At 39.6% G+C, this 25,362-nt stretch overlaps 1 protein-coding gene across 1 annotated transcript; it reads left to right on the forward strand.

Moving 5' to 3' along the window:
- The first annotated feature begins 1,414 nt into the window (after positions 1-1,414).
- Positions 1,415-24,282, forward strand: LOC131118540 (exportin-5). Its single transcript, XM_058064640.1, has 33 exons — positions 1,415-1,632; positions 3,288-3,409; positions 3,475-3,547; positions 3,611-3,748; positions 4,522-4,704; positions 4,790-4,816; positions 6,227-6,412; positions 6,492-6,568; positions 6,643-6,675; positions 6,754-6,844; positions 8,948-9,031; positions 10,265-10,390; positions 10,465-10,555; positions 10,655-10,771; positions 12,092-12,207; positions 12,287-12,442; positions 13,564-13,602; positions 13,679-13,768; positions 13,860-14,059; positions 14,124-14,226; positions 14,301-14,482; positions 14,568-14,668; positions 15,583-15,679; positions 15,760-15,895; positions 17,499-17,597; positions 17,672-17,718; positions 17,803-17,921; positions 18,204-18,263; positions 18,382-18,476; positions 18,560-18,667; positions 20,349-20,486; positions 21,655-21,819; positions 23,226-24,282. The coding sequence occupies exons 1-33, from the start codon at positions 1,531-1,533 to the stop codon at positions 23,373-23,375; spliced, it is 3,651 nt and encodes a 1,216-aa protein (XP_057920623.1). The 5' UTR covers positions 1,415-1,530; the 3' UTR covers positions 23,376-24,282.
- The last annotated feature ends 1,080 nt before the right edge of the window (positions 24,283-25,362 follow it).

The following is a 25,362-nucleotide window of genomic DNA, read 5'->3' on the forward strand; positions in this document are numbered from 1 at the left end:
ATGTACCTCATACCGAAGTAGGCGGTGATATGACCATCCAATGACATAATGGGCACCATAGTAAGTGTCAATATAGTGATATATATAGCACATCATGACTGGTTCAAGACTCTTCATCCTTGTATTTAGCAAATTTATTTTATTTATTCATTCATTCATTTTCTACCGCTTTTTTCCTCACGAGGGTCGCGGGGGGTGCTGGAGCCTATCCCAGCTGTCTTCGGGCGAGAGGCGGGGTACACCCTGGACTGGTCGCCAGCCAATCACAGGGCACATATAGACAAACAACCATTCACACTCGCATTCATACCTATGGACAATTTGGAGTGGCCAATTAACCTAGCATGTTTTTGGAATGTGGGAGGAAACCGGAGTACCCGGAGAAAACCCACGCATGCACGGGGAGAACATGCAAACTCCACACAGAGATGGCCGAGGGCGGGGACCGAACCCTGGTCTCCTAGCTGTGAGGTCTGCGCACTAACCACCAGACCGCCGTGCTGCCTTATTTTATTTATTAATTTATTTTATTAATTTATTATTAATTTGTATTTAATTTGTAAAATGTTTAATTTTTTTTGTCACGTACCAAAGTACGAGGTGATATGACCATACAATGACATAATGTGTACCATAGTAAGTGTCAATATAGTGATATATATATATAGCACATCATGACTGGTTCAAGACTCTTCATCCTTGTATTTAGCAAATTTATTTTATGTATTAATTATTTTATTAATTTTTATTAATTTGTATTTACCTATATATTTGTATATTTCTCCTCATATCATATTATGGAAATAGAGTCATAATAACAAGAATCTTTGGGAAAACACAACACCTAAAACAGATGTAATTTTATAACAATAAACTCGTTATTGTGAGAAACAAACAACAAAAAATATGTTGGGAAAGGTTAGACTATTATGGGAATAAAGTCATAATATTACTGGAAGACAATTAATGAAAGATTATTGAAGATGAAAGTTTAAACATTAAAAAAAATGTAAAAAAATAGCAAAAATTGAAAACATATGCTAAGTTGATGCTATTAAACCCCGCCTCTTGCATGAAGACAGCTGGGATAGGCTCCAGCACCTACGCAACCCATTATTAATTAATGGGCCGTTTCACCATTCTTGCACTGTATACTGCATAACTTGTCAGCATATCTCAATATTTTGCTTTACAAAATATCACAGTGACCCTTGCACATTTTCATTTTTCACTATGTGGCCCTGGCTGGAATAAGTTTGAACCCCCCTGCATTAAAGGGTAGTAATTCTGAAGTAGTTTTGTACTGTTGAAGTGTAGAAAATCATTGCATCAACTCGCAGTCCTCTTCGTCATAGACGATCTGTACATAGAACTACAACCCCCAGAAACGCCACTCTACGGCAAGCGAAAGGGACACGCTCACATTTTTTGCACGTTGACTGTGTCTTTGAGCGTGCAAGTAGCATCCGACAGCAGGTGGTTGGTCGTGGCTAATATCGTTACCCTCCGGTGCCCAACGCTCCGTGAAACATGGCGGATCATGTGGCTGCAATATGCGAGCAGCTCATCAAAGCTGTGAATGTGACCATGGACGTAGAATCCAGCCAAATTTACCGCCTGGAGGCCCTCAAGGTAGCAGCTCTACTCCTTTGCTAGCTGTCTTGCTAGCATGCTCAACTAGTCTTGTGTTTTAGACTTATTGCTTATAAAAGAAAATGACCTCGTAGGTAAATAGCAATACAGTATCAACATGCTTGGGAGCTTAATATATTTACATTATTGGCTTTTTTTACGACGGCTGATTTAGACGCCTTGATTAGCAGATGTTGGTGAGTTAGCCTGGCATGCTGATTTGAGTTAGCCCAATGCTGATTTACATTCATTCAAACGCTAGCATTAAAGGGACTGTTTTCAGCTCGCTTCAAAATGAAACCCAAACATATCATAACACCACCCCGGCTAGTATATGTAACCACTGATGGTTTAAAATACAGATTTGACCTGATTTAATTAGTAATTAGGGAATAAAACTATGGAAAAATGTCTCAAATGTGCGTTCGGCCCGAATAAGATAACTGGCGTGTATGGCTGTCACCCATCGCTGTCCTTTTACATGTCTGTAAACAAGGGCAGTGTCAAGACAAGCAACCGACAATTATGAGTCATGATGTGGTTGTCATAGGGCCTAGCTTGGCTGTACGTGAATAAAAACGATAAACAATTGGCGTGTAACACAATTACGAGTGTGCCTGAACGCCTCACGGCGCGAGGAGAAAGGAGCCTCAGCATAAAGTTGCTCATTGCTTTGTTTGCATTATAGATGACCAACATGGAAGTTTGATGACTATTTTGTGCATTGAGGCTGTTTCATCTTGAAGGTTTTATTTACTTTATCATGACGGTTAATCTTCCGCTTTGGTATTAACCATGCAAAATTTCGACAAACAACATTGCTGAATTTAACACATCATAGAGATTAATGGTAATGGTTTTATTTCATTTGAACATGCATCAGATTACAATTGAATGCATCACATAATCAGTTCACAGTTCCACATGTCCAAAAGGAGTAGGAAGAAGCAAAGCTTATTAAATCCTACCCCTCCATCTGGTACTTTTACAATCAGTAACTGTTACATTTGTTCACTTCCTGCTTTCCTAATGTAATTTAAGTTGTTGTTGTTGTTTTAATTAATTAAAAAAAATTTTTTTTCTTTATTTCTCTATTTCTTTATTTTATATTTTTTATTATTTATTTATTTATTAATTTTTCTTTATTTCTTTATTTTATTTAACTTTATATGTTCACTTCCTGCTTTCCATAATGTAATTTATGGGTTTATTTTATTTTATTTTTTGTCCTGTACCAAAGTATGAGGTGATATGACAATACAATGACATAATGGGTACCATAGTAACTGTCAATATAGTGATATATATATATATATATATATATATATATATATATATATATAGGTGTAAATAGTTTCTTGAAAAAAACTGTTACCTCATGGGTTAAATTAAAATGCAGACTGAGTCCTGAGTGGACAAAAAAAGGGGGGGGAGCTCAAATTCAACCCATTCATGCATCAGACTGGAATAAAAGATGGTGGATGTCAGACATTTTTGCCTCCAGAATTACGATCAAATAAATTAACCAATTGATAATGCTCAATATTTTAAGTGAATTAGCAGACAACAAACATAGGAAACTAGCTTGTGTGTGTGTACATGTAGGGCTGCATCACAACGTGCATTCACGGTAATGTTGTTGTCTCCTTTTGCAGTTTTTTGAGGAGTTTAAAGAGAAAAGTGCCTTGTGTGTCCCCTGTGGCTTACGATTAGCAGACAAAGCCCATCCAGCTGTCATCAGGCACTTTGGGCTGCAGATTTTGGAGCATGTCATCAAGTAAGTGTATCAAATATTCACTTGATGACAATGAGCACTCTGAATTGGATTATTATTCCTTGCAGGTTCCGATGGAACGATATGCAACAACAAGAAAAAGTCCAAGTAAAAGACTGCACCATGCAGCTGCTATTAAATGTAAGGGGATTTGTGCAGTACTGTTTGGACGTCAGGATTAAACTGACTCCTGTTTGCAACCAGGGTACGCATTCCATCTTGGAGGAGGAAAGCTACATTAAAGATGTCCTGTCCCGCGTGGTCGTGGAAATGATCAAGAGAGAATGGCCACAGAATTGGCCCAACATGCTCGAAGAGATGGAAAGCTTGTCTGGCCAAGGGGTGAGTCCACTCTAAATGAAAATAGAACAGAAAATAATGGAAATAGGATCAATCCGTTCCTGGGTCAAACGGTCATGTCATAACCCTTTTTATTAACTGTACATAAGTGTAAAAAGAAGCTAACTGCTGTAGTTCAACAGTGAAAAACAAGTGTAATAACAAAACATCCAAGCATTGACATGCTTACCTTTTGTGTAAGTGTAAAAAGAATAGAACCTATAATGCTTTTCCACTTTCCTGAATGTAGTATTCTGGTTGTATTTTCTTGTTGTATTTTTTTCTAACACCGACTTCCTTATATGGGCGTGCCCTGGTTGGCTGAGTGGTACCAATCACAGCAGAGTGCACGTCCCCGGAGGTGGGCCGTGGGTGCAATAAATTGAAACAGACCGTTCTGGAAATCCAAGGAGATACAGCTGGAATAGGTGCAGATTCTGGAAGATGTAGAAAGTTTTCTTTGTGCGAGTTATTGTGTGTCGCTGCTCTATAGGAGTCCTCAACTCAATACAGGAATCCCCTTTAACTTCTAGCACATTATTGTGTGTTGAAAAAAGCTAAATAAAAAAGCAAAAGTCATTCCTTTGACGTCACGTAATCTAATCCATGATAGCAATCCAACGAAAAGCCAAAGAAAAAGATTAGAGGTTCAAATGTCAGGCTTGAACACCAAGTTTTGTGCAGCTGTCCAGGCATGTTGTTCCTCCAAATCCCAACTGTGCAAGTTTGGAGTTTGCGCTGTAGGAGCATTTATCGGTAATGGGTCATCGTGACAGGAGGCGCAGACGGAGTTGGTGATGCTGATCCTGCTGAGGCTGGCGGAGGACGTGATCACCTTCCAGACCCTTCCGCAGCAGCGGCGACGAGACATCCAGCAGACGCTCTCGCAGAACATGGAGAGCATCTTCAGCTTCCTGATGGCCATTCTCCATCTTAATATTGAAGACTACCGAAAACTGGTATTTAAAAGAAAATCCATTTCTAGGCATATCAACTCAGCACTTTGGTCATCACGTGTCCTAAGTTCTGTTTTTGTTTTTCCAGAAAGGGTCACCAGAACATGAACTAAAGGTGAGCAGTTCATTTTTATGTCTTCTTGAAATTTGGTTTTATTATTTATTTTTGTTGATTTCTTATTTACTAAATTCCCAACTGTTTTTTATGCTTATATCATATTATTAGTTATTAATGATAACATCATAAATAATGAATATTTAAGTTCAAATGCAATGATGAATAAATATTATGTCATAATTGTTGTTAAACAATAAACATTTTAGAAAATATAAATGTTTTAATTATCACAATTACAATTTTATTAAATAATATTATAGACATATATATATATTAATTATATTAATATATAATATTTTATAATATATAATAATATATAATGTTTATTTATTTCATATATAATATTATTAAAATATTATAATATTATTGTTATTGAAGAAGTCACTTAATATAATAATATGACATAATATAACATAATAATAATATTTATTTAATATATTTTATTTAAATATTATAATATTATTATTGTTATTGAAGAAGTCACTTATAATAATGCTATTATTATTAGTAGTAGTAATATAAGCATGCTATAATAATGAATGTTAACATGTTTTCAATAAAAATATAATCTTAAAATGATCCATGTCCAGGTATTTTTTATGAATATAATTATGACTATTGATGAATTGTGTATATGTATACATATGTAGGTGTTAATGTATTAATTGAAGTGTATTAATTGTTGATATATGTTAATAACGTATCATTTAATATTTCTTTGTCAATACGTTTGTAACTATGTTGTGATACAGTCCATTAAATCAGGGTAGCCTATACTTGAATACCTTTTATGTTACTGGTACAGTTTATCATGTGATGTAAATAACACTACATAAATGTACAATAAATAATATATATATAATAATATACCGATTTAGGGCCCTATGTTTTCCGCTCACAATTCCAGGCGGAATAACGGAATTGAAGAATAAAAAGGCAATATACTGGACATGAATGTATGTTGTCATGGTGAGGGGGTGGTGCGTTCATGGGGGGTGGGAGTATTTCCCCAGCAGATGACTCAATGGTGGCAGGATACAAACACTAAACAGGCCCCTCCCGACCCAAACACGGAGCGTGAATGGAAGCTAGCGGGGGTTAGTTAGCTTTTAAGCAGGCTTGTGTGGTTGTGTGCGTGCTACTCGGGCTGTATGGGTATTTTCACCACCTTCACTAATGTAAGGAACGTTACAATTCCCGATGACAATGTGCAGAGTCTGAGTGAAAAAATCCGAGAGGGACGCACCTAGTCTCGAACCATTAGCAATGTGTGCAGAGGCTAACTTCCCATTGGAAAAGTTAGCCAGGCTACGTACATCCATGTGGACATTTTATCCACCAACCCAAAAAGCTATCAAAACAACGTGTCCAAATGTCACTAAATGGTCCTCTCTGGTCTTTCGCCAGGCCAGAGCTTACTGCAGAGTTGCCGTGGCGACCCTGAACACGCTGGCCGGCTACATCGACTGGGTATCTCTGGTGTACATCACCTCGGGAAACTGCCGTCTCCTGGAGAGCTTATGTCTGCTGCTGAGTGAACCAGAGCTGCAGTTGGAGGCGGCGGAGTGCCTCCTCATCGCCATCAGCCGCAAGGTTTGTCTCTGTGAGGACTCTGAAGATATGGTGGTTATTTAGCGTCGTCATGTCTGATCACTGTGTCATTGTCTCACAGGGCAGGCTCGAAGAAAGGAAGCCTTTCATGCTGCTGTTTGATGACGTGGCCATCAATTACATTCTCTCTGCAGCCCAGTCAGTACCTCTTATGTCCGAGTCGTGCCTCTTTATGCCTGCCAGGGCCTCATCCAGGATGTGTCTCCTTACAGGTCGGCAGACGGGCCCACGTCCTCAGAAGGACAGTAAGTAGACGACACGAGGACATAGGTTGAGGTCGGTGATGTTTCCCGCTACATCAGGTGGTGCGGTTGTATTTGTAGAACGGTCGAGGTGGTGGAGCGGCGCTACGTCTTCCTGAAGAGGTTGTGTCAAGTGCTGTGTGCTCTTGGAAGTCAGCTGATCTCTCTGGTGGTAAGTTTGCCAATGCGGGTCTTGACATGCTCTGTGTGGCTGATTCTTGTAGATCAGGGGTGCTCATTAAGTCGATCGCGATCTACCGGTCGATCGCGGAGGTGGTACTGGTCGATCGCTGGTCGATCGCGGCGTGACATTAAAAAAATATCATCCTAGCATCAATGCCGTCACTTGATTGATATACAGGGCAGCCATTCAGATGACAACTGAATGTTGCCCTTCGGGCGACCAATCAAATCAAACAACGTCTCTAAGTGCAGCAGAACTTACGATGTCAGCCTATCATCCATCCCCGTTACTTGATTGACATACAGGACAACCAGTCAGATGACAACTGAATTTTGACCTTTAGGTCACCGCTCATGCGTAAACAGCGATGCAAAGTGCTAAGCTAGTCGGTGAATTGCGTCAGATTTCAAGCCCTCGCTAAAGTTTATGGCCACTAAAATGAGTGAAGTAGCTGGACCAAGTAAAAAGGCAAAAACATATCACTTCCATACGGAATGGGAGGTGGACTTTTTTTTCACAATGTCTTTTTCGAAGTGCGTTTGCCTCATATGCCATTCTACCATCGCAGTACCAAAGAAGGGAAATGTGGAGTAATGTGGAGGTAATTACAAAAAATTTTAATAGTTAATTATGTGTGTTTTGCAATATTGGCTCATTTGGTTATGTAAGGTACATCAACATACATTGTACGTACAAATAATCCTCAATACATTTGACAATAAATAGATGTTTTGCATTTTTGTAGTGGGTAGATCATTTTGACTCGGTCATTTTAAAAGTAGCTCGCATGCTAAAAAAGTGTGAGCACCCCTGTTGTAGATCCATGAGGTTGCCGCCGATGCAACCGCATCTATCGCTTGTCAGACCGGATATCCGGTTGATTATTCAAAACCTCCCAAAATAGCCTTTTCTTCATCCTTTTCTGTTCAATGTTCTTGCTTGTGGTTCAACATTGGCGGCAATGGCTTCTTTGCGGCGTTTTCCCAAACTACATGTAAAAAAAAAAGGGAATTTCTGTGAACTCGTTATTAAGGCAATAACTTTGCCCTACTGTAAATACGCTTGAGATGATATTCACTTGATTTGGAGCTTTTACTACATACCAATATATAATTGTATCCTGTCATTTATCTCTCTCTTCATATAATCCTGTAAAAATTAGCATATTTCAAACGTAGTTCAAAAATGATTAAAATCATTAAAATCATTTAATGGGGGCTGCACGGCGGTCGAGTGGTTAGTGCACAGACCTCACAGCTAGGAGACCAGGGTTCAATTCCACCCCCGGCCATCTCTGTGTGGAGTTTGCATGTTCTCCCCGTGCATGCGTTGGTTTTCTCCGGGTACTCCGATTTCCTCCCACATTCCAAAAACATGCTAGGTTAATTGGCCACTCCAAATTGTCCATAGTGGGACAATTTGGGAATGGGAATGTGAGTGCTGACACTCAAATGTCATGGTGGTGTTCCAAACCAAAAAACACTTTTGATTGGCTATACTGCATATCTAAGTACAATTGAGACAAACCTTTATTAATCCCCAAAGTGGGGCTTGCACGGTGGTTAGCATGCAGGCCTCACAGCTAGGAGACCCGAGTTTAATTCCACCCTCGGCCATCTCTGTGTGGAGTTTACATGTTCTCCAAAAACATTTCCAAAAACATGCTAGGTTAATTAGCGACTCCAAATTGTCCATAGGTATGAATGTGAGTGTGAATGGTTGTTTGTCTATATGTGCCCTGTGATTGGCTGGCCACCATTCCAGGATGTACCCCGCCTCTCACTCGAAGACAGCTGGGATAGGCTCCAGCACCCCCGTGACCCTCGTGAGAAAATGAATGAATGTAAATAAATGTAGAAAAAATATCGAATAATTTTTGTGTAGCATTTTTTGGCAAGGCTGATTCCAAAAGGCTCCAGTAGCCACACAGGTCCACAAAAAGTCATCTAGCCCTACCATCTTGGTACCATCCCATTGTAGGAGGGTTTATTTTGGGATGGAAAACAGCCCTCACAAACTAAAACGGGAATGACGTGTGTTTTTTTTTAATCAGTTTGTTCTTAGCACACAAATAATAAATGATCTTTACAGGGTTCTGATGTCAAAGTGGAGGTTCCTGCAAATCTCAGCAAGTACTTTGAAGCTTTGCTGGCTTTCACCACACATTCCAGCCTGGTAAGAGAAAATCACCGGCAATGTCTGTCCAAAACAGCCCATCTATTGGTAGCGTTGTACAGTGTTGTTCGCTATGCTGTACTGTCCAGTGTTGGGTTAAAAATAACACCTTCAGTAATGTTTAGTTTTCCACCATCTGGTTCAGCAATCCCTCCTTTATCGCTGTTGGTAGAGAGCTACTAGAGAGCTAGCAACCTAAACGGTAGCATTCAAGTTATTTCCTTTAACCTTAAATAGACACAAACTTACCACTTCCACACGGATAGGGAGGATAACTATTAACAGTTATTTAACCTTTAACATGAACATTAATCAAACGTAATAATTTTTTCTGGGTACATGATACCATACAGCATCCATATCAAACTTGCGCAAGGCGGGGGCCTCAAACTAGTGTCCTGCGGGCCACATTTGGCCCGCGGGCCGCGTGTTTGAGACCCCTGTCCTAGAGCTCCTGGGACTCGAAATCGATTTGTGGTGCTTTTTGAATCTAATGGGAAACAATCCTGTCTCGGTCTTATGTGACAGGCACAGAAGGTACGCTTACTAATTCCAACTAGCATAGCATGATTCCTAATCTTCATGTTGAACAATAAAATAGTGGAGTCTCATACTTAACATATTAAAAAGGTAGTACAGAATGATTTATGTTATTAGAAGACATATATATATATATATATATATATATATATATATATATATATATATATATAATGAGTTGAGTTATGAGTCTGGCCTGTGATATAATCCCATATGAACACACAAACTAGTGTCCTGCGGGCCACATTTGGCACATTTGTGTTTGAGACCCCTGGCATAGACTCTATAGCGCCACCCACTAGTGGAAATGTATATCTGCAATAAGTACCTTCCGCACAATCCAATCGTCACAATTTTTTTTCTGGCAAGTTGGGGTGTCAAACAGGACATGACCATGTACCCCCCTTGGCACCGGTGTCACCCCCCCTCCTGGTTGAAAATTATAAGTGTCGTATCTCCTTTATGCCATATCCGATCGCACCAGGTTTTTTTGCCCGATGGTCTGCGCGCCCAATTTTTTTTTATTTTAATTTTGCCATTGTTATGCTTGAAAGTGCTCAGTTTAAGCAAAAAAAAATCCCACACACAAAAATTCACTTAAATGTTCAAATATACTAATAGGCATATTTAGCGCTTCTGTATGCCAAAGCAGTGTGAGCCATCAATCCCAATCCGCCTCATTCTCCTTCCCAGTTTCTGAAGTTGTCCACGCTGCCCACTTGGGCGTCCGTCTTCAGACATGAGAGCCTCCCCCAGGAGCCCGTCGTCTTAGACGTGGCTGTCAAATACCTCAGAACGGCGACCACCAACCTCGTCAAGGTGCGAGCGCCACCCTCAGCACTCAGAAGCCCAACCGGCGGTCCGTTCATGTTTTTCCCCATCTTCCTCTGCAGAAGGGCTTCCCATCCAGGAACGATCACCCGAGCTGTCAGTATTCCCGGGTGGACTTTGACAGCGATGAGGATTTCAACTCGGTCTTTAACTGTAAGCCGTTTTGCTCTTCAAGTGTTCTTTCTTTGTATCTTTCTAAGTTTCATTGAATGTATTGTCGCTCTACCCCCCCCCACCCCCCACCCCCCGTAGCCTTCCGGGCGCAGCTGGGGGAGGGCGTGAGGTGCGCGTGTCGACTCGTCCCCTCGCAGGCTTTCCAGATGGCTGCCCTGTGGTTGCAATTCCAGCTGGACAGCGACAGTACTGCATGTACGTATATCCTCCTTGTCGCTCTGTGGGTTTATTACGGGGGTGTCTTTTGGGGGGGTCAGGGCAAACCCAGTCATCGGGGCCCTCCACGTTCTTGTACTGCACTGACAAAAGATTGTTTTCCATTTTAATTGTATTTTGTCTATTATTTTGGAGTTATATTATAAACTTATTTTTTATCATCTACTAACAAGTGTCAATATGAGAAAATTCTATTTCCTGAGCTAGATAATAATGATCGACCGATAAATCGACCGGCTGATATTTGCGTTCTTTACTTGAATCGGTATCGGCCAATCCGCGCGTGGATTCGCCGATGTATTTTTCCGCCGCATGATTTACACACAGGGCGGCACGGTGGTCGAGTGCTTAGCACGCAGACCTCACAGCTAGGAGACCAGGGTTCAATTCCACCCTCGGCCATCTCTGTGTGGAGTTTGCATGTTCTCCCCGTGCATGCGTGGGTTTTCTCCGGGTACTCCGGTTTCCTCCCACATTCCAAAAACATGCTAGGTTAATTGGTGACTCCAAATAGTCCATAGGTATGAATGTGAGTGTGAATGGTTGTTTGTCTATATGTGCCCTGTGATTGGCTGGCCACCAGTCCAGGGTGTACCCCACCTCTCGCCCCGAAGACAGCTGTGATAGGCTCCAGCGACCCTTGTGAGGCTAAGCAGTAGAAAATGAATGAATAATAATAATAATAATACTAAATTTGGCTGCACCGCGGTCGAGTGGTTAGCGTGCAGACCTGACATTTGGGAGACCTGAGTTCAATCCCACCCTCAGCCATCTCTGTGTGGAGTTTGCATGTTCTCCTCGTGCATATGTGGGTTTTCACTGGGTACTCCGGTTTCCTCCCACATTCCGAAAACATGCTAGGTTAATTGGCCACTCCAAATTGTCCATAGGTATGAATGTAAGTGTGAATGGTTGTCTATATGTGCCCTGTGATTGGCTGGCCACCAGTCCAGGGTGTACCCTGCCTCTCGCCCTGAAGACAGCTGGGATAGCCCCCGCGACCCTCGTGAGGAAAAGCGGTAGAAAATGAATGAATGATTTACAGACAGGCATCCGCTGGGCAGCTTTGTGTTGGAGTCCACGGAAAAAACCCACGCATGCAACATGCAAACTCCACACAGGGACGGCTGAGAGTGGGATTGAACTGAGGTCTCCTAGCTGTGAGGTCTGCATGCTAACCACTAGACCGCCGTGCAGTCCAAATCAGAGCTTTTATTTTGTAAAACGCTCTTTTTGTTCTTGTAAATTCCCAACTTAAGAAATGTCCTGATGCTCATTTCTCTCATGCTGCTCCTCCAGCTAAGACCAATGAGGGCCCATGCTCCCTCCACTCACCTCCTGTGCTGGAGTGGGATGCTGAGAGCGTCTTCATGGAGTGTGTGGTTTCCCAGCTCCTGAAGAGCCTCGAGGAGGAGGTAACCAGTACCAGAAAGTATGAAATAACATCAGGACGACAAGTTAGATAAATCCTCGGCGTCCTTTCGTCCTGTGTAGAAGTTCCCCGTGGATCAGAGCATGGAGCTGCTGCAGGCTGTGCTCAAGTACAACACCAAAGATCCTCTCATCATGTCCTGCGTGCTCACCAACGTGTCGGCGCTCTTCCCGTTCGTCAAACACAGACTGCAAGTGCTGCCTCAAGTCCTTTGCAAGGTCAGTCCAGGATATTGAATTAGCTTTGCATGAAATGAATATTTATGATAGTAGAAAATCAGTACATGCTGATAGATAAGTATAATATTTTGCAGGCCAAGCTAGAAAAAAAAAGTTGATGCAAAATATGTCAGGAAATACAAAGTTTATTCAAGCCGTGTTGAACCCTTAACACACTTAGTTTGGAATGGAATGGCCTTTATTGTCATTATACAAGATGTACAACGAGATTGGAGAGCTTCTCCTTTCAATTAGGTTAATTGGCCACTCCAAATTGTCCATTGGCGACCCGGTGGTTAGCACGCAGACCTCACAGCTGAGAGACCAGGGTTCAATTCCACCCTCGGCCATCTCTGTGTGGAGTTTGCATGTTCTCCCCGTGCATGCGTGGGTTTTCTCCGGGTACTCCGGTTTCCTCCCACATTCCAAAAACATGCTAGGTTAATCGGCAACTCCAAATTGTCCATCGGTATGAATGTGAGTGTGAATGGTTGTTTGTCTATATGTGCCCTGTGATTGGCTGGCCACCAGTCCAGGGTGGACCCCGCCTCTCGCCCAAAGACAGCTGGGATAGGCTCCAGCACTCCCGTGACCCTCGTGAGGAAAAGCGGTAGAAAATGAATGAATGAATAAAAAAATAACCAACTTTCTTAAAGACAGTGAATGCATCATGACTGAGTTTGTGAGAAACATGGAAAAAAGCAGCAATGATTGATGAATATATTTTGGAAATTCTGTGATAAGAGTGAACACAAAATTCAATAACTGTACTGTCAAAAAAAATAAAAAATATAAATATATACATTTTATTTTATATAAATATAAAAAATAAAACAAAAAAAATAAAAAAAACTATAAAAAAAAATAAAAACAAAAAACAACTACCCCATCTCCAGCACCCCCCGCGACCCTCGTGAGGAAAAGCGGTAGAAAAAGAATGAGTGAATCAATGTTAGCTAGCCAAAATATGAGCAAATACCTTCAATATTTATTTCTTCTGTAAAAAGAGAGGTGTTCCTCAGGGTTGTGTTTTGGGCATTGTGTTTCAATGCTGATGTACTCTTGCGTATAAAAGTCTAACAAGCGTGTTAAACTGTTTCCTCTTCCTTGTGTGTCTGCAGCTGTTTGAAACTGTTACATTTGAGCCTCAGGAAAATAAGGTTGGTGTCCAAAATATTTAGTTTTTCTGAGCTTCCCGCATGCAAACATTTTTTTTTTTTTTTTGCTCCGACACAGGGGCCACGCACCCGCGCCGTGAATAACGTGAGGAGGCACGCCTGTTCTTCCATCATCAAAATATGCAGGGATTACTCGCAGTTCATTTTGGTAGCTAACGCCATTGAAAGCATCTCGCTTTATGCTAAGCCAAACGGATAAATGTTTATTTATTTTTTTTATTTTCTTGCCCTTGTTGCAGCCTTGTTTTGACATGTTTTACAACCACGTCAAGGAGATGTTCTCCAGCGACACGGCTCTGACTCACATGGAGAAAAGCGCACTGATGGAGTCTCTTGTGCTCATAAGTAACGAGCTGAAGGACTTTGACAAGCAGAAGGCTTTCATAGATGAACTGTTGGCCTCCGTGATGGCCGACTGGACCTCAGACGTGATGAAGCAGTGAGTTGATGGATTCTGTTTGGTTATTTTGACGCCGCCGCATGACGTTTATATCTCCTCCCAGGGTGCTTAGCAACCCTGCGGCTTTCCTGTCCTTTGTGGGAGCCGATCAGGTGGTCGGCGAGCAGCGCAAAGACTCAGACACAGCTGGCCTCAACAGGGGGCGGGTACGCATCTCAAAGCAAAACATTTCAAAACATCAATATTTTGGGTCTCAACGCCATATCTGTCACTCTCTCAGCTTGGCTTCTGCTTGAACGCCATGCTGGGTGCGGCCAAGCGGGCGCGCTGGCCTGCCGATCTTGATGCCGCCAAAGCCGGAGGCTTCATGGTAGGTTACACGCCATCAGGAGCCCCCATTTATAGAAACCCCTGCGCCGCACAGTTTTTGGCTTTTCTGCCTAATCTACTAGCTCTTATCAGGTACGTGGATGGCGTTCTTTACTTACCTGTTCACCAAAATGTTCCTCAAGCTCATTGGTTACTTTACGCTTCCTTCTCGCCACAGAACTCAAAACAGTTTGTTTACACCGGAGAACAGAGCTCGTCTCAGCGAGACCTACACCAGAGCGCACGACGTGATGGACGGAGACAGAAATCTGGTTCTTGGTCAGCCATTTTTTCCTAATACTACTACTACTACAGTAATTCAGTGCAAATTTAGCAGATTTTTGCTAATTAAAAAAAAAAAACTGATTGGCTGGCGACCAGTCCAGGGTGTACCCCGCCTCTTGCCAGAGGACAGCTGGGATAGGCTCCAGCGCCCCCGCGACCCTCGTAAGGAAAAAGCGGTAGAAAATGAATGAATGAATGAATGAATATAATATTATTGTAATATGTTGTTATATATATATGTTGTGTATATAATAATGTTATTATATATTTTATATTATATTATTATATATATATAATATGATGCTTAACTTAATAATAATATATATAATGTTATTATTATTATATACATATTATATTATTGTATATTAATAATAATATAATAACATTATATATATTATTAATATACAATAATATATATATAATATTATTATTATTAATATACAATAATACAATATATATATATATAATGATGTTATTATTATAATATATTATTGTATATTTAATAATATTATGACACTAATAATAATTTATATTATATATATTAATTATTTATATTCAATTATAATATATATTATATTAATTAATATTAGTATAATATAATAATATATTAATGATACAATATTATATATAAATAATAATAATAACATTATTATTATATTTAATATTATTATTATTATTAAGTTAAGCACTCTGACAACGCAGCATTTCGTCTATATACTGTTTATAGGACAAAGGTGGGACATTTTTTAGGTTTTCAAGTGGGCCCTGAGTTGGTCAAGTTTGGGACCCCCTGTTCTATAGTATTCTATTGCATCGTCCCTAAAAAAGATATACTGTTTTGTGAGTTCCTTCCCAGTTTTTGGTGAAACATTAAAGACAAACCTTGTGCTTGTTTTTATGTTCTTCAGGTCTGGCTCATCCTCTTGTGGACGCTTACGATACTCCTACTTTTAAAACAAACCTGGAGCGCATGCAAGGATTTTTCAGCCAGCAGTATGACGCCTGGTAAAGAAAACGCTCCCATATTCTTCCTCCCGTATTGATTCCATGATGGTTTGAGACGTAATCATACCTCACCTTTGCAGCTTCCACCTCCTGGGGAATGCAGGGCTTTCCTTACAGCAGGAATTCTTCAACATCGACAAGCTGGCTGAAGAAATATCCGCCTCTGCTTTCTTCTCCCTCGACCACGTGCCGGATCACAGACTTCGCCCCATTATTCATATCCTCTTTTTGAGTTCTTTATTTATTAGCCTTCTGATTCATTTGGTTCACATAATATAAACACCTAATCACAATCCAATAAGATCTAATGTAAGAGCCTCACTGACAACATAATAGATGATTTGGATTGGTAGGACACTGTCAATAGGATTGTTGTCATGTACCCTCATTTCTGTATTATAGCGCGTACCGGTATTGAAGTGGCGCCCACAAAATGTAAAAGATTTGTACAAATCTTTAGGCTGTAAAAACGATTCTCAAAGCAAAATATCAATACTTGGATACTTGAGTCATGTGAGGTCATGTATAGGATTAATGGCAACACAGTGGAAACCAAAGTAAACAAATCACTGAGATTTGGTCAAAATAAGTTACCATGATATTCAATGTTTTTTTTATTTATTTAAAGGGATATGGTTTGATTCTAAATAGACGATATTTAACAATTTGCCAAACACATGAGTATCATCGGCACTGGATCGGTTTCACCGATACCACCATGAGTTTTATTCAGTATCCAATTGGAAAATAAATTGGCAGTATCACACATGACTACTGACGAGGGCGTGCACACAAAGCATTTTTATTAGAAGTAATGTTTATGACTTTATGAATATATTCTTAAATGTATGTATTATTAGATATTTTTATTGTATTTTATTTATTTATTTAGTCAAAGCAAAATCCACTTTTATATCGCCACTGGATAAGTTGAACTTGTCAAGTTGAACTTTTTTGGCTTAAAGTATATTGTTGTTATTTTGTTATTTTTGTTTGGATTTCTTTTTAAAATTATTATTGTGATTATTATTATTTAAATATTCACGATGGATGTTACATTGCAATGCTGCAAAAAACATATACAAACATAGATTATAGTATATATAATTATCCCCCCAAAGCGATTTAAAAAATAACCCAAACAAACATTTTTGTGGCTTTTGACCAAAAGTCCATGTGACAGAACACCATAATAAATATATATAATACATACATTTAAAAAAAAATTTACTTACAAATACCAAAAAATAATGAACTAAAAAATACTAAACTATCAAAAGAAAAATATATATAATGAATACAAAATATTAAAGTGCATAAATAAATAAAATAATAATTAAAAAAAAGAAATCCAAACAAAAAATATAAACCGCAAAATAACAACAATATACTTTAAGCCAACAAAGTGTTAAGTTCAACTTGACAAGTTCAACTTCCAATGGCGATAAAAAAGTGGATTTTGCTTTGACTAAATAAATAAATAAATGTAATTATTTTAAAAAAATGTATGTATTATATATATTTATTATGGTGTTCTGTCACATGGACTTTTGGTCAAAAGCCACAAAAATGTTATTTTTTTAAATTATAATTTGTGGGTTTATTTGCTGCATATATCAGCATATATTTATTTTTAAATATATATCTATTTTTGTATATGTTTTTTGCAGCATTGCAATGTAACATCCATGGTGCATATTTAAATCATCCCAGGTTCTAAATTCTAGTCATTTGAAATGATTTGTGTGGGTGTGCCTAGTATTGGATATCATAATTGATAATAATTAAGGATGTAAAGATACTTCCTTAACGCGTACTACGCTTATTTCTAAGGCAGATGGTCCTGTCGTGTCCGGTGGAATATCACGAAAGTCTCCTTTGCCCGCTGCTCGGCCCTCTGTTCAACTACATCCTTCAGGTGTTGTCCTTTTTGCATGAATCGTTATGGCGTTATGAAGCTCGATCCTTCTCATCACATGATCATTTCTTCAGCGTTTAAACACAAAGTGGCAGATGGTAAACCAAAGGGCTGCCGTCAAGTAAGTGTGACATGAAATTATCCAAGCAGCTATGTGAACGAATAGAGTATCGTAACATTGATGGACATGATTGATTTGCCCTAGCGGGGAGGAAAACGAGGAGGAGGAGGAAGAGGTGGTGTCTCAGGAGAGTCAGGTGACTCAGGAGATGCTGGAGGAGCAACTGGTACGCCTGCTCACCAGGGAGGTGCTGGACTTTATCAGTACGTTTCTTCTCTTCCTTTTCCTTGCTTTTTCAATTGGAGGACCCTGAACATAGCACAAGGTCTTGTTTTGGAAATATCTGGGCACGGTTATTTAAACCGCTACTTAACATTTAAACACAGGTTCAATTCTTAAATAAGCGTTTGTCGTGGAAGCACTGCCGTGGTCTTGCACATATGCAGAACCAATGGCGTTTCGGGTACGGCTTGCGTCATGACACTGCAAGTTCACCCCACCAGGACTAATTGATCCATCGTTATGTGGGCAATTTGTCTTTCCAGCTGTAAGCTGTATTTCACGAAAACTACCCGAACCTGCTGCAAACAAGGAAGAAATAGACGGTAAGATGGTGTCTTATATTATATTATCAATATTATGTGTGATATTAGCAATTTATGAATGGGTGAATATGTGCTTGTCGTGTTTGAAATCATCCTACATTGGAAATGTTTTGTGCAGAGGAGGACGCCATGATGGATGCACCGCAAGCGTCCTCCACTGCCCCGCCCACAGAGGAGCTCACCCAGCTGGGGAAAAGCCTTATGAAGGATGAGGTCTGTCACGCTCGTTTCATGTTGTCTCTTTATGGAATCAACTTCCAACTTCTTAAGATTTTATTTTTTTTGTCTTCTGGCAGAACATCTACATGACCATGTTGTCCTTTTCCTTCACGTCGCTATCATGGAAAGACGCCACATACTGTCACCGCACGGCGTCCATCATCTGCTGGACACTCCTGCGTCAGGTAACGCAGCACCCAGACAGCACAGGCCAAAAGATGTGTGTCTTCTACTCCATTGTTTGCTTCCAAAGGTGACCTTGAACTCTTAAAGGAAGCTCCTCATAGCCTCATTTCATTGTTAGCTGCGTTATTCACTTGGAAAAAGAAATATATTCCCTCAACTTTCTCATAAATACCTTGAAATTGTAATAAATCAATTAAATTGATAATGTAAAAAAATCATAAAAATATTAATGCATTAAAATGTATTTTATCATATATTTTATTTGTCACAGGAATGATAAAAAAACCATACCTCAAGATTATTAGCAAGAAATGTCAATCAAATATTCATGAAATTAATCATTAGAAAATATACATTTAAAAAATGACATAAAAATTTTATAAATTGATAATGTAAAAAAATAATACAAATATTGCATTAAAATGTATTTTATCATATATTGTAATTGAACAATTTGTCACAGGAATGATAAAAAACATGAAAATATTCATGACATAAATCATTAAAAAATATCCATTTAAAAATGACATAAAAATGTTATACATTGATAATGTAAAAAAAATAATAAAAATATTGCATTAAAATGTGTTTTATCATATATTGTAATTGAACAATTTGTCACAGGAATGATAAAAAAAAACCCCAAAATATTCATGAAATGAATCATTAAAAATATACATTTAAAAATTACATAAAAATTTTATTGTAATGCAGTTTTTGTAATGGAATAAATGTTACAATAAATTAAAGACATATATAATAATATACTGAAATTATTATTATTATTATTATTAATTTATATTTGACATAAAAACAGCCAGTGTCAATATCAAATGCATTTGAACGAATATAAATAATTATTTAATGAATATCATATTATTGTATTATAATTAAATCAAATGTATTTCATGGTAAAGGTTCAGAGTACATTTAATATGTAATTGTATATATTTAAACAATGCAGATTATATTGTAATTTATACATTGTTTCAACAAATATCCCTATAATCCGATTGATTTCATGGTATAACATACTGTATATAGCAACATACTGCAATAATATGAATCCATAATATGAAAAAGATTTATGTGTAAGTATATGTTGAAATATGGGCTCTGTGAGAAACAAGTACGGTTCTTTATGTTGCAGGTAACCCAAAAGCACTGTCTTCTCTCTAATAAACACCTATCGCTATATCCAGATGAGTAAATAAAGGCTGCCTGGCCGCTACTAAAGGCTGCCTGGCCGCTACTAAAGGCTGCCTGGCCGCTACTAAAGGCTGCCTGGCCGCTACTAAAGGCTGCCTGGCCGCTACTAAAGGCTGCCTGGCCGCTACTAAAGGCTGCCTGGCCGCTACTAAAGGCTGCCTGGCCGCTACTAAAGGCTGCCTGGCCGCTACTAAAGGCTGCCTGGCCGCTACTAAAGGCTGCCTGGCCGCTACTAAAGGCTGCCTGGCCGCTACTAAAGGCTGCCTGGCCGCTACTAAAGGCTGCCTGGCCGCTACTAAAGGCTGCCTGGCCGCTACTAAAGGCTGCCTGGCCGCTACTAAAGGCTGCCTGGCCGCTACTAAAGGCTGCCTGGCCGCTACTAAAGGCTGCCTGGCCGCTACTAAAGGCTGCCTGGCCGCTATTAGTATCACGACAAAGGGTCTTCATTCCATGTGTTTGCTGTCTGCTCAGGTGATCGGAAGTCATCTTCTTCCAGAGGCGGTCACTTGGTTCTACGTCAGTGTTCTCAAGGGCCTCCAGACTCACGGGCAGCACGAGGTCTGCAACTCCAGCCTCTCCCAGCTGGCCATGCACATCTACGACAACCTGGTAAGTCTCAAGCAGGACCGGCCAGAAGGACAAAGTTTTGAGCATTGGCGCCACATTCGGGAGAGGGTTTGAATGCAGCACCTTTGTACTGTGACGCGGTGCATGCATTTTACCTCCATTGTCTCATAATTTGCTGCAAGATCTGGGTTCGAGTCTCCGTCGGACGTGTCTCTCTTTTCTTTACTTACTTCACGGGTGTCCAAATTGCAGCTCGAGGGCCATTTGTGACAGGCAGCTGCTTTTATTGTCCCACAGCAGATTGTAAAAATATTCATTCATTCATTTTCTACCGCTTTTTCCTCACGAGGGTCGCGGGGGGTGCTGGAGCCTATCCCAGCTGTCTTCGGGCAAGAGGATTTGGAGTGGCCAATTAACCTAGCATGTTTTTGGAATGTGGGAGGAAACCGGAGTACCCGGAGAAAACCCACGCATGCACGGGGAGAACATGCAAACTCCACACAGAGATGGCCGAGGGTGGAATTGAACCCTGGTCTCCTAGCTGTGAGGTCTGCGCGCTAACCACTGGACCGCCATGCCGCCATTGTAAAAATATTCCAGTATTAATTAGGGATTTCTTGTTCTTCCTCAGTACTTTTCTTAAAACTAATGTTAAATTGGCACAGTGGGCGAGTGGTTAGCGCGCAGACCTCACAGCTAGGAGACCTGTGTTCAATCCCACACTCTGCCATCTCTGTTCGGAGTTTGCATGTTCTCCCTGTGCATGCGTGGGTTTTCTCCGGGTACTCCGGTTTCCTCCCACATTCCAAAAACATGCTAGGTTAATTGGCCACTCCAAATTGTCCATAGGTATGTATGAATGTGAGTGTGAATGGTTGTTTGTCTATATGTGCCCTGTGATTGGCTGGCCACCAGTCCAGGGTGTACTCCGTCTCGCCCAAAGTCAGCTAGGATAGGCTCCAGCATACACCCACCATCATGTGAGGATAAGCGACTTAGAAGTTGGATGGATGGATAATTTAATATGGCTGATTAGAATGCTGTTTGGAACTTTGGACTTCACGTCCACCTTGAAAGTTTTTAACTTGCTAAAACATTTTGAATGCAGTGTGAATATTTAGAACGCATAGATTAGAATATCCATTAATTTTCATTCTGACGGCCCATGTGTGACTCGGGTATCAGTAACATGTACGTCCTCCTCTCCCAGCGTCCTCGTTACACGGAGCTGAGATTGGTGATGAACCAGGTCCCCGACATCAACACGGAGGCCCTGGAGCTTTACGACCGCAGGCTGCTGGACCCCAACGCCCAGAAAGTTGGCGAAAAGAAGAGGAAAGACCAGTTCAGGAAGCTCATCCGAGGAACTGTTGGGGTAATGCCACATCTGGCCGCCGGGTGGCAGTGTTGCCTTGTTACATTTTAATGCCAAGTCCAGGGGTCTCAAACTCAATTTACCTGGGGGCCACTGGAGCTAGGTTCTGGGTGAAGCCGGGCCGCATCAGGTTTTCAAAAAAAAACCCCAAAAAGCATTTATTAAAAACCGGGAAAAAATCAATAAAAAAAATTCTCATAAATACCTTGAAATTGTAATAAATCAATTACATTGATAATGTAAAAAAATCATAAAAATATTACATTAAAATGTATTTTATCATATATTTTATTTGAACAATTTGTCACAGGAATGATAAAAAAAACATACCTCAACATTATTAGCAAGAAAGGTCAATCAAAATGTTCATTAAAAAATATACATTTGAAAAAATGACATAAAATGTTATAAATTGATAATGTAAAAAAAAAATATATATATATATATTGTAATTGAACAATTTGTCACAGGAATGATAAAAAAACATCAAAATATTCATTAAATAGGTGAAGCCGGGCCGCATCAGGTTTTCAAAAAAAAAAAAAAAAAAAAGCATTTATTAAAAACCGGAAAAAAAATCAATTAAAAAAACTATCTTCAATGCTTTTGCTTCTGCTATACTCACTACACTCACTACATACTCACTACTACACTTTTTCAGTACTTTGGTTCCGGTTTTCCACACCAAAATATCTAATAAAAAATTCCACTGTTCTCAAATATCTTAATTTTTATTTTTCTATACACAAAATAAGATAAAAATAAATGAAGAAATTAAGAATAAAGACAATAAATCAATCAATCAGTAATAAGTAAAATAATAGTAAAACAGCAAATAAGAAAAACGTAAGAAACCACATACAGTTGGTAGAGAAATTATTTTTTTCAGATTCAAATGTACAGTATTAACAGTTATTTAACCTTTAACATGAACATTAATGAAACTTAATAATTTTACCCAATTAGCAAGTTAGCATCGTACTCAGTTCCATCTGGGAGCAGCGTCGTAACTTTAACAACATGTTTGATGAGATGCTTTATCTTGACGTGTATTTTCCCTTTTATTCCAAATCATTTCCTGCATTTATTTGTACCCAGCGTCATAAGCCTTTAGCTTCATTGCTAATCCAAAGCAAAACAGGGCGGGGCTAACAGTATGGGCGGGGCAAAATCATGTTAATTGTGTCCGATGTGCACACAGCTTTAAGCTGTCATTTCAACATTAAACTTTGGTATCAAGGTGGGGGCCTCAAACTAATGTCTTGCGGGCCGCATTTGGCCCGCGGGCCGCAAGTTTGAGACACCTGGCCAAGTCATTACTCTGCAGATTGTTTCAAGGGCGTGTTGGACAATTTTGTGTGATAATCAGCACAAAAAAAAAAAAAAAATCTCCTCTTTGCCAACAGAAAGCTCTGTGCCAGCAGTTCAAGAAAGAAGTCCATATCCGGAATCTTCCATCGCTTTTCAAGAAAGTGAAAGCAGACAAGGATGTGCTGAGCAGCGAGGAGTCGGCGGGGCTCACGGCGCTCTTTGACCCGGAGAAAAACTCTTTGTAAGCGGAGGGCAGCACCTCTTCATCATTGAATGGGACTTAAAGAGGCGTGTCACTACCAACCAACCAACCTGACATGACTGCTGATCCTTTCCTTGTTCTTCATACGATCACACTGGAGACTCCCAAGGTCTCACAAGGTCAAGTCAAGAGCGCAAATGTCTTATTTTCACACTAATCACTCATTCAGCTCCTGATTATGTTTTGCATCAAAATCTTTGGTGAGGAAATATTCCCTCGAGCTAAAATGGAGCAATTATTTCAGAAATAGATGAAGAACACTCACATTTTTAATATGAATTGAATTTGACTGAGTGGACTCCACTCAATCCGATTCCTCGTATTGGATACCTCAGGTGGAATTTTTCCCATAAAGGATATTTAACAGAACGTGGCTTCACCACGTTGCTAAAGTGGAGATAAGCTCAAAAGTTTTTATAATTAATGCGAGTAATGCAAAGTACTCAGTCAGGGCCAGGTGAGCTTACGTTCCCTGCGGAAAGCCCAACTACTTTTTTTTTTTTTATCGTTTTATGTTCCCATGTGCCAATGCGTCATGGTCAGCAACATGTGCCCTAAAAGGTGCAATGGCGACATTCCTACACGTTCCAAGCTATTGTTTTTACTATTATCTAACTTTAACGTTTTTTCTCTCCGTAATGTAGACGTAGCCCCCCACTTTCACTTCGTTGCATGCAGCAGGCAGCTCCAATACCGTACCAAAAAAAAACAAGGTCCCTCAGATTCCTAGAACTCAAATTAGTTTTCAATGAAATACCTTCCACTGTCTCTGTAAGGATTGTCCATTTTTTTCTTTCAATAAAAAAATGAACGTTGTTCAACACTAACATTTTTTTAGTGTAGTGTGGTTGGTATTTTGTTTTTATATTAAAAGGAATAATTTGTTAAAATGTCTTGTGATTTTTACTTCTTTTGTAGAAAAGTCAAGAGATGCATAACTCCACTCCTGATCAAAAATTGTTTTATTGCCAGGTATGATCATACACATACTAGGAATTTGTTGTGGTGAAGTTGGTGCAGACATATATTAAAAAAAAAAAAATACACACAAAATATGCACACAATCTTTTTTTGTTTGCTTTTTTTGTTTGTTTTTCCCAGTAACACTTGAAAAATAATAATAAAAAAAAAAACATTTACATTTTGCATTGAGGCGGCACTCCAAATTGTCCATAGGTATGAATGTGAGTGTGAATGGTTGTTTGTCTATATGTGCCCTGTGATTGGCTGGCCACCAGTCCAGGGTGTACCCCGCCTCTCGACCGAAGACAGCTGGGATAGGCTCCAGCAACCCCACGACCCTCATGAGGATAAGCGGTAGAAAATGAATGAACTTAGTAACTTCAGAGTGTTCTTAGCTGTTTTTTTTTGGGGGGGGGGTTGCACGGTATATGTAAAATTTTATTACAAAGCGACTTCATACATGGTTTAAATGTGTTTTTCCAATTTGATGAAGTCAGTTACTACTCCAAATCTTTGAGCGCGTTAGTGAGCTATCTGCTTTTGCTAGCTACTGTAAAACACAATCACAAGCTAGTCTTTTTGTTACCTATTTGCTCTTTTGTTTGTATGTACATTATACAAGTACATAATTATCACATTATGATGGTGATACTTTACTTTGATACTTTTGATGGACTTTGATGGTATAATTAGCATGAAGCTAGTCACACCATCAAACTCCATTACTACTTCCGGTCTTTGGGGGCGCTACTGAGCTATTTACTATGCTAGCTACCTTACCACAATAACACACTACTGTTATTTCCTGTGGAAATACATTTTAGTTTTAGTTTTTAACAAATTGTACGGTACCCCAGGATGCAGAGATGAGGACCCAATTGCAGGTAAAAATTTATTTATTGCGACCAACATAAAAACGACAATGACCCAACAACGAAAGGAGCACGCACCTGAACTAAATAGGTATAATACAAAATGGGAAACAGTTACGGGATATAATGGAAAGC

Source organism: Doryrhamphus excisus, chromosome 2 (genome assembly GCF_030265055.1).
Source record: "Doryrhamphus excisus isolate RoL2022-K1 chromosome 2, RoL_Dexc_1.0, whole genome shotgun sequence".
Classification (NCBI taxonomy): domain Eukaryota; kingdom Metazoa; phylum Chordata; class Actinopteri; order Syngnathiformes; family Syngnathidae; genus Doryrhamphus; species Doryrhamphus excisus.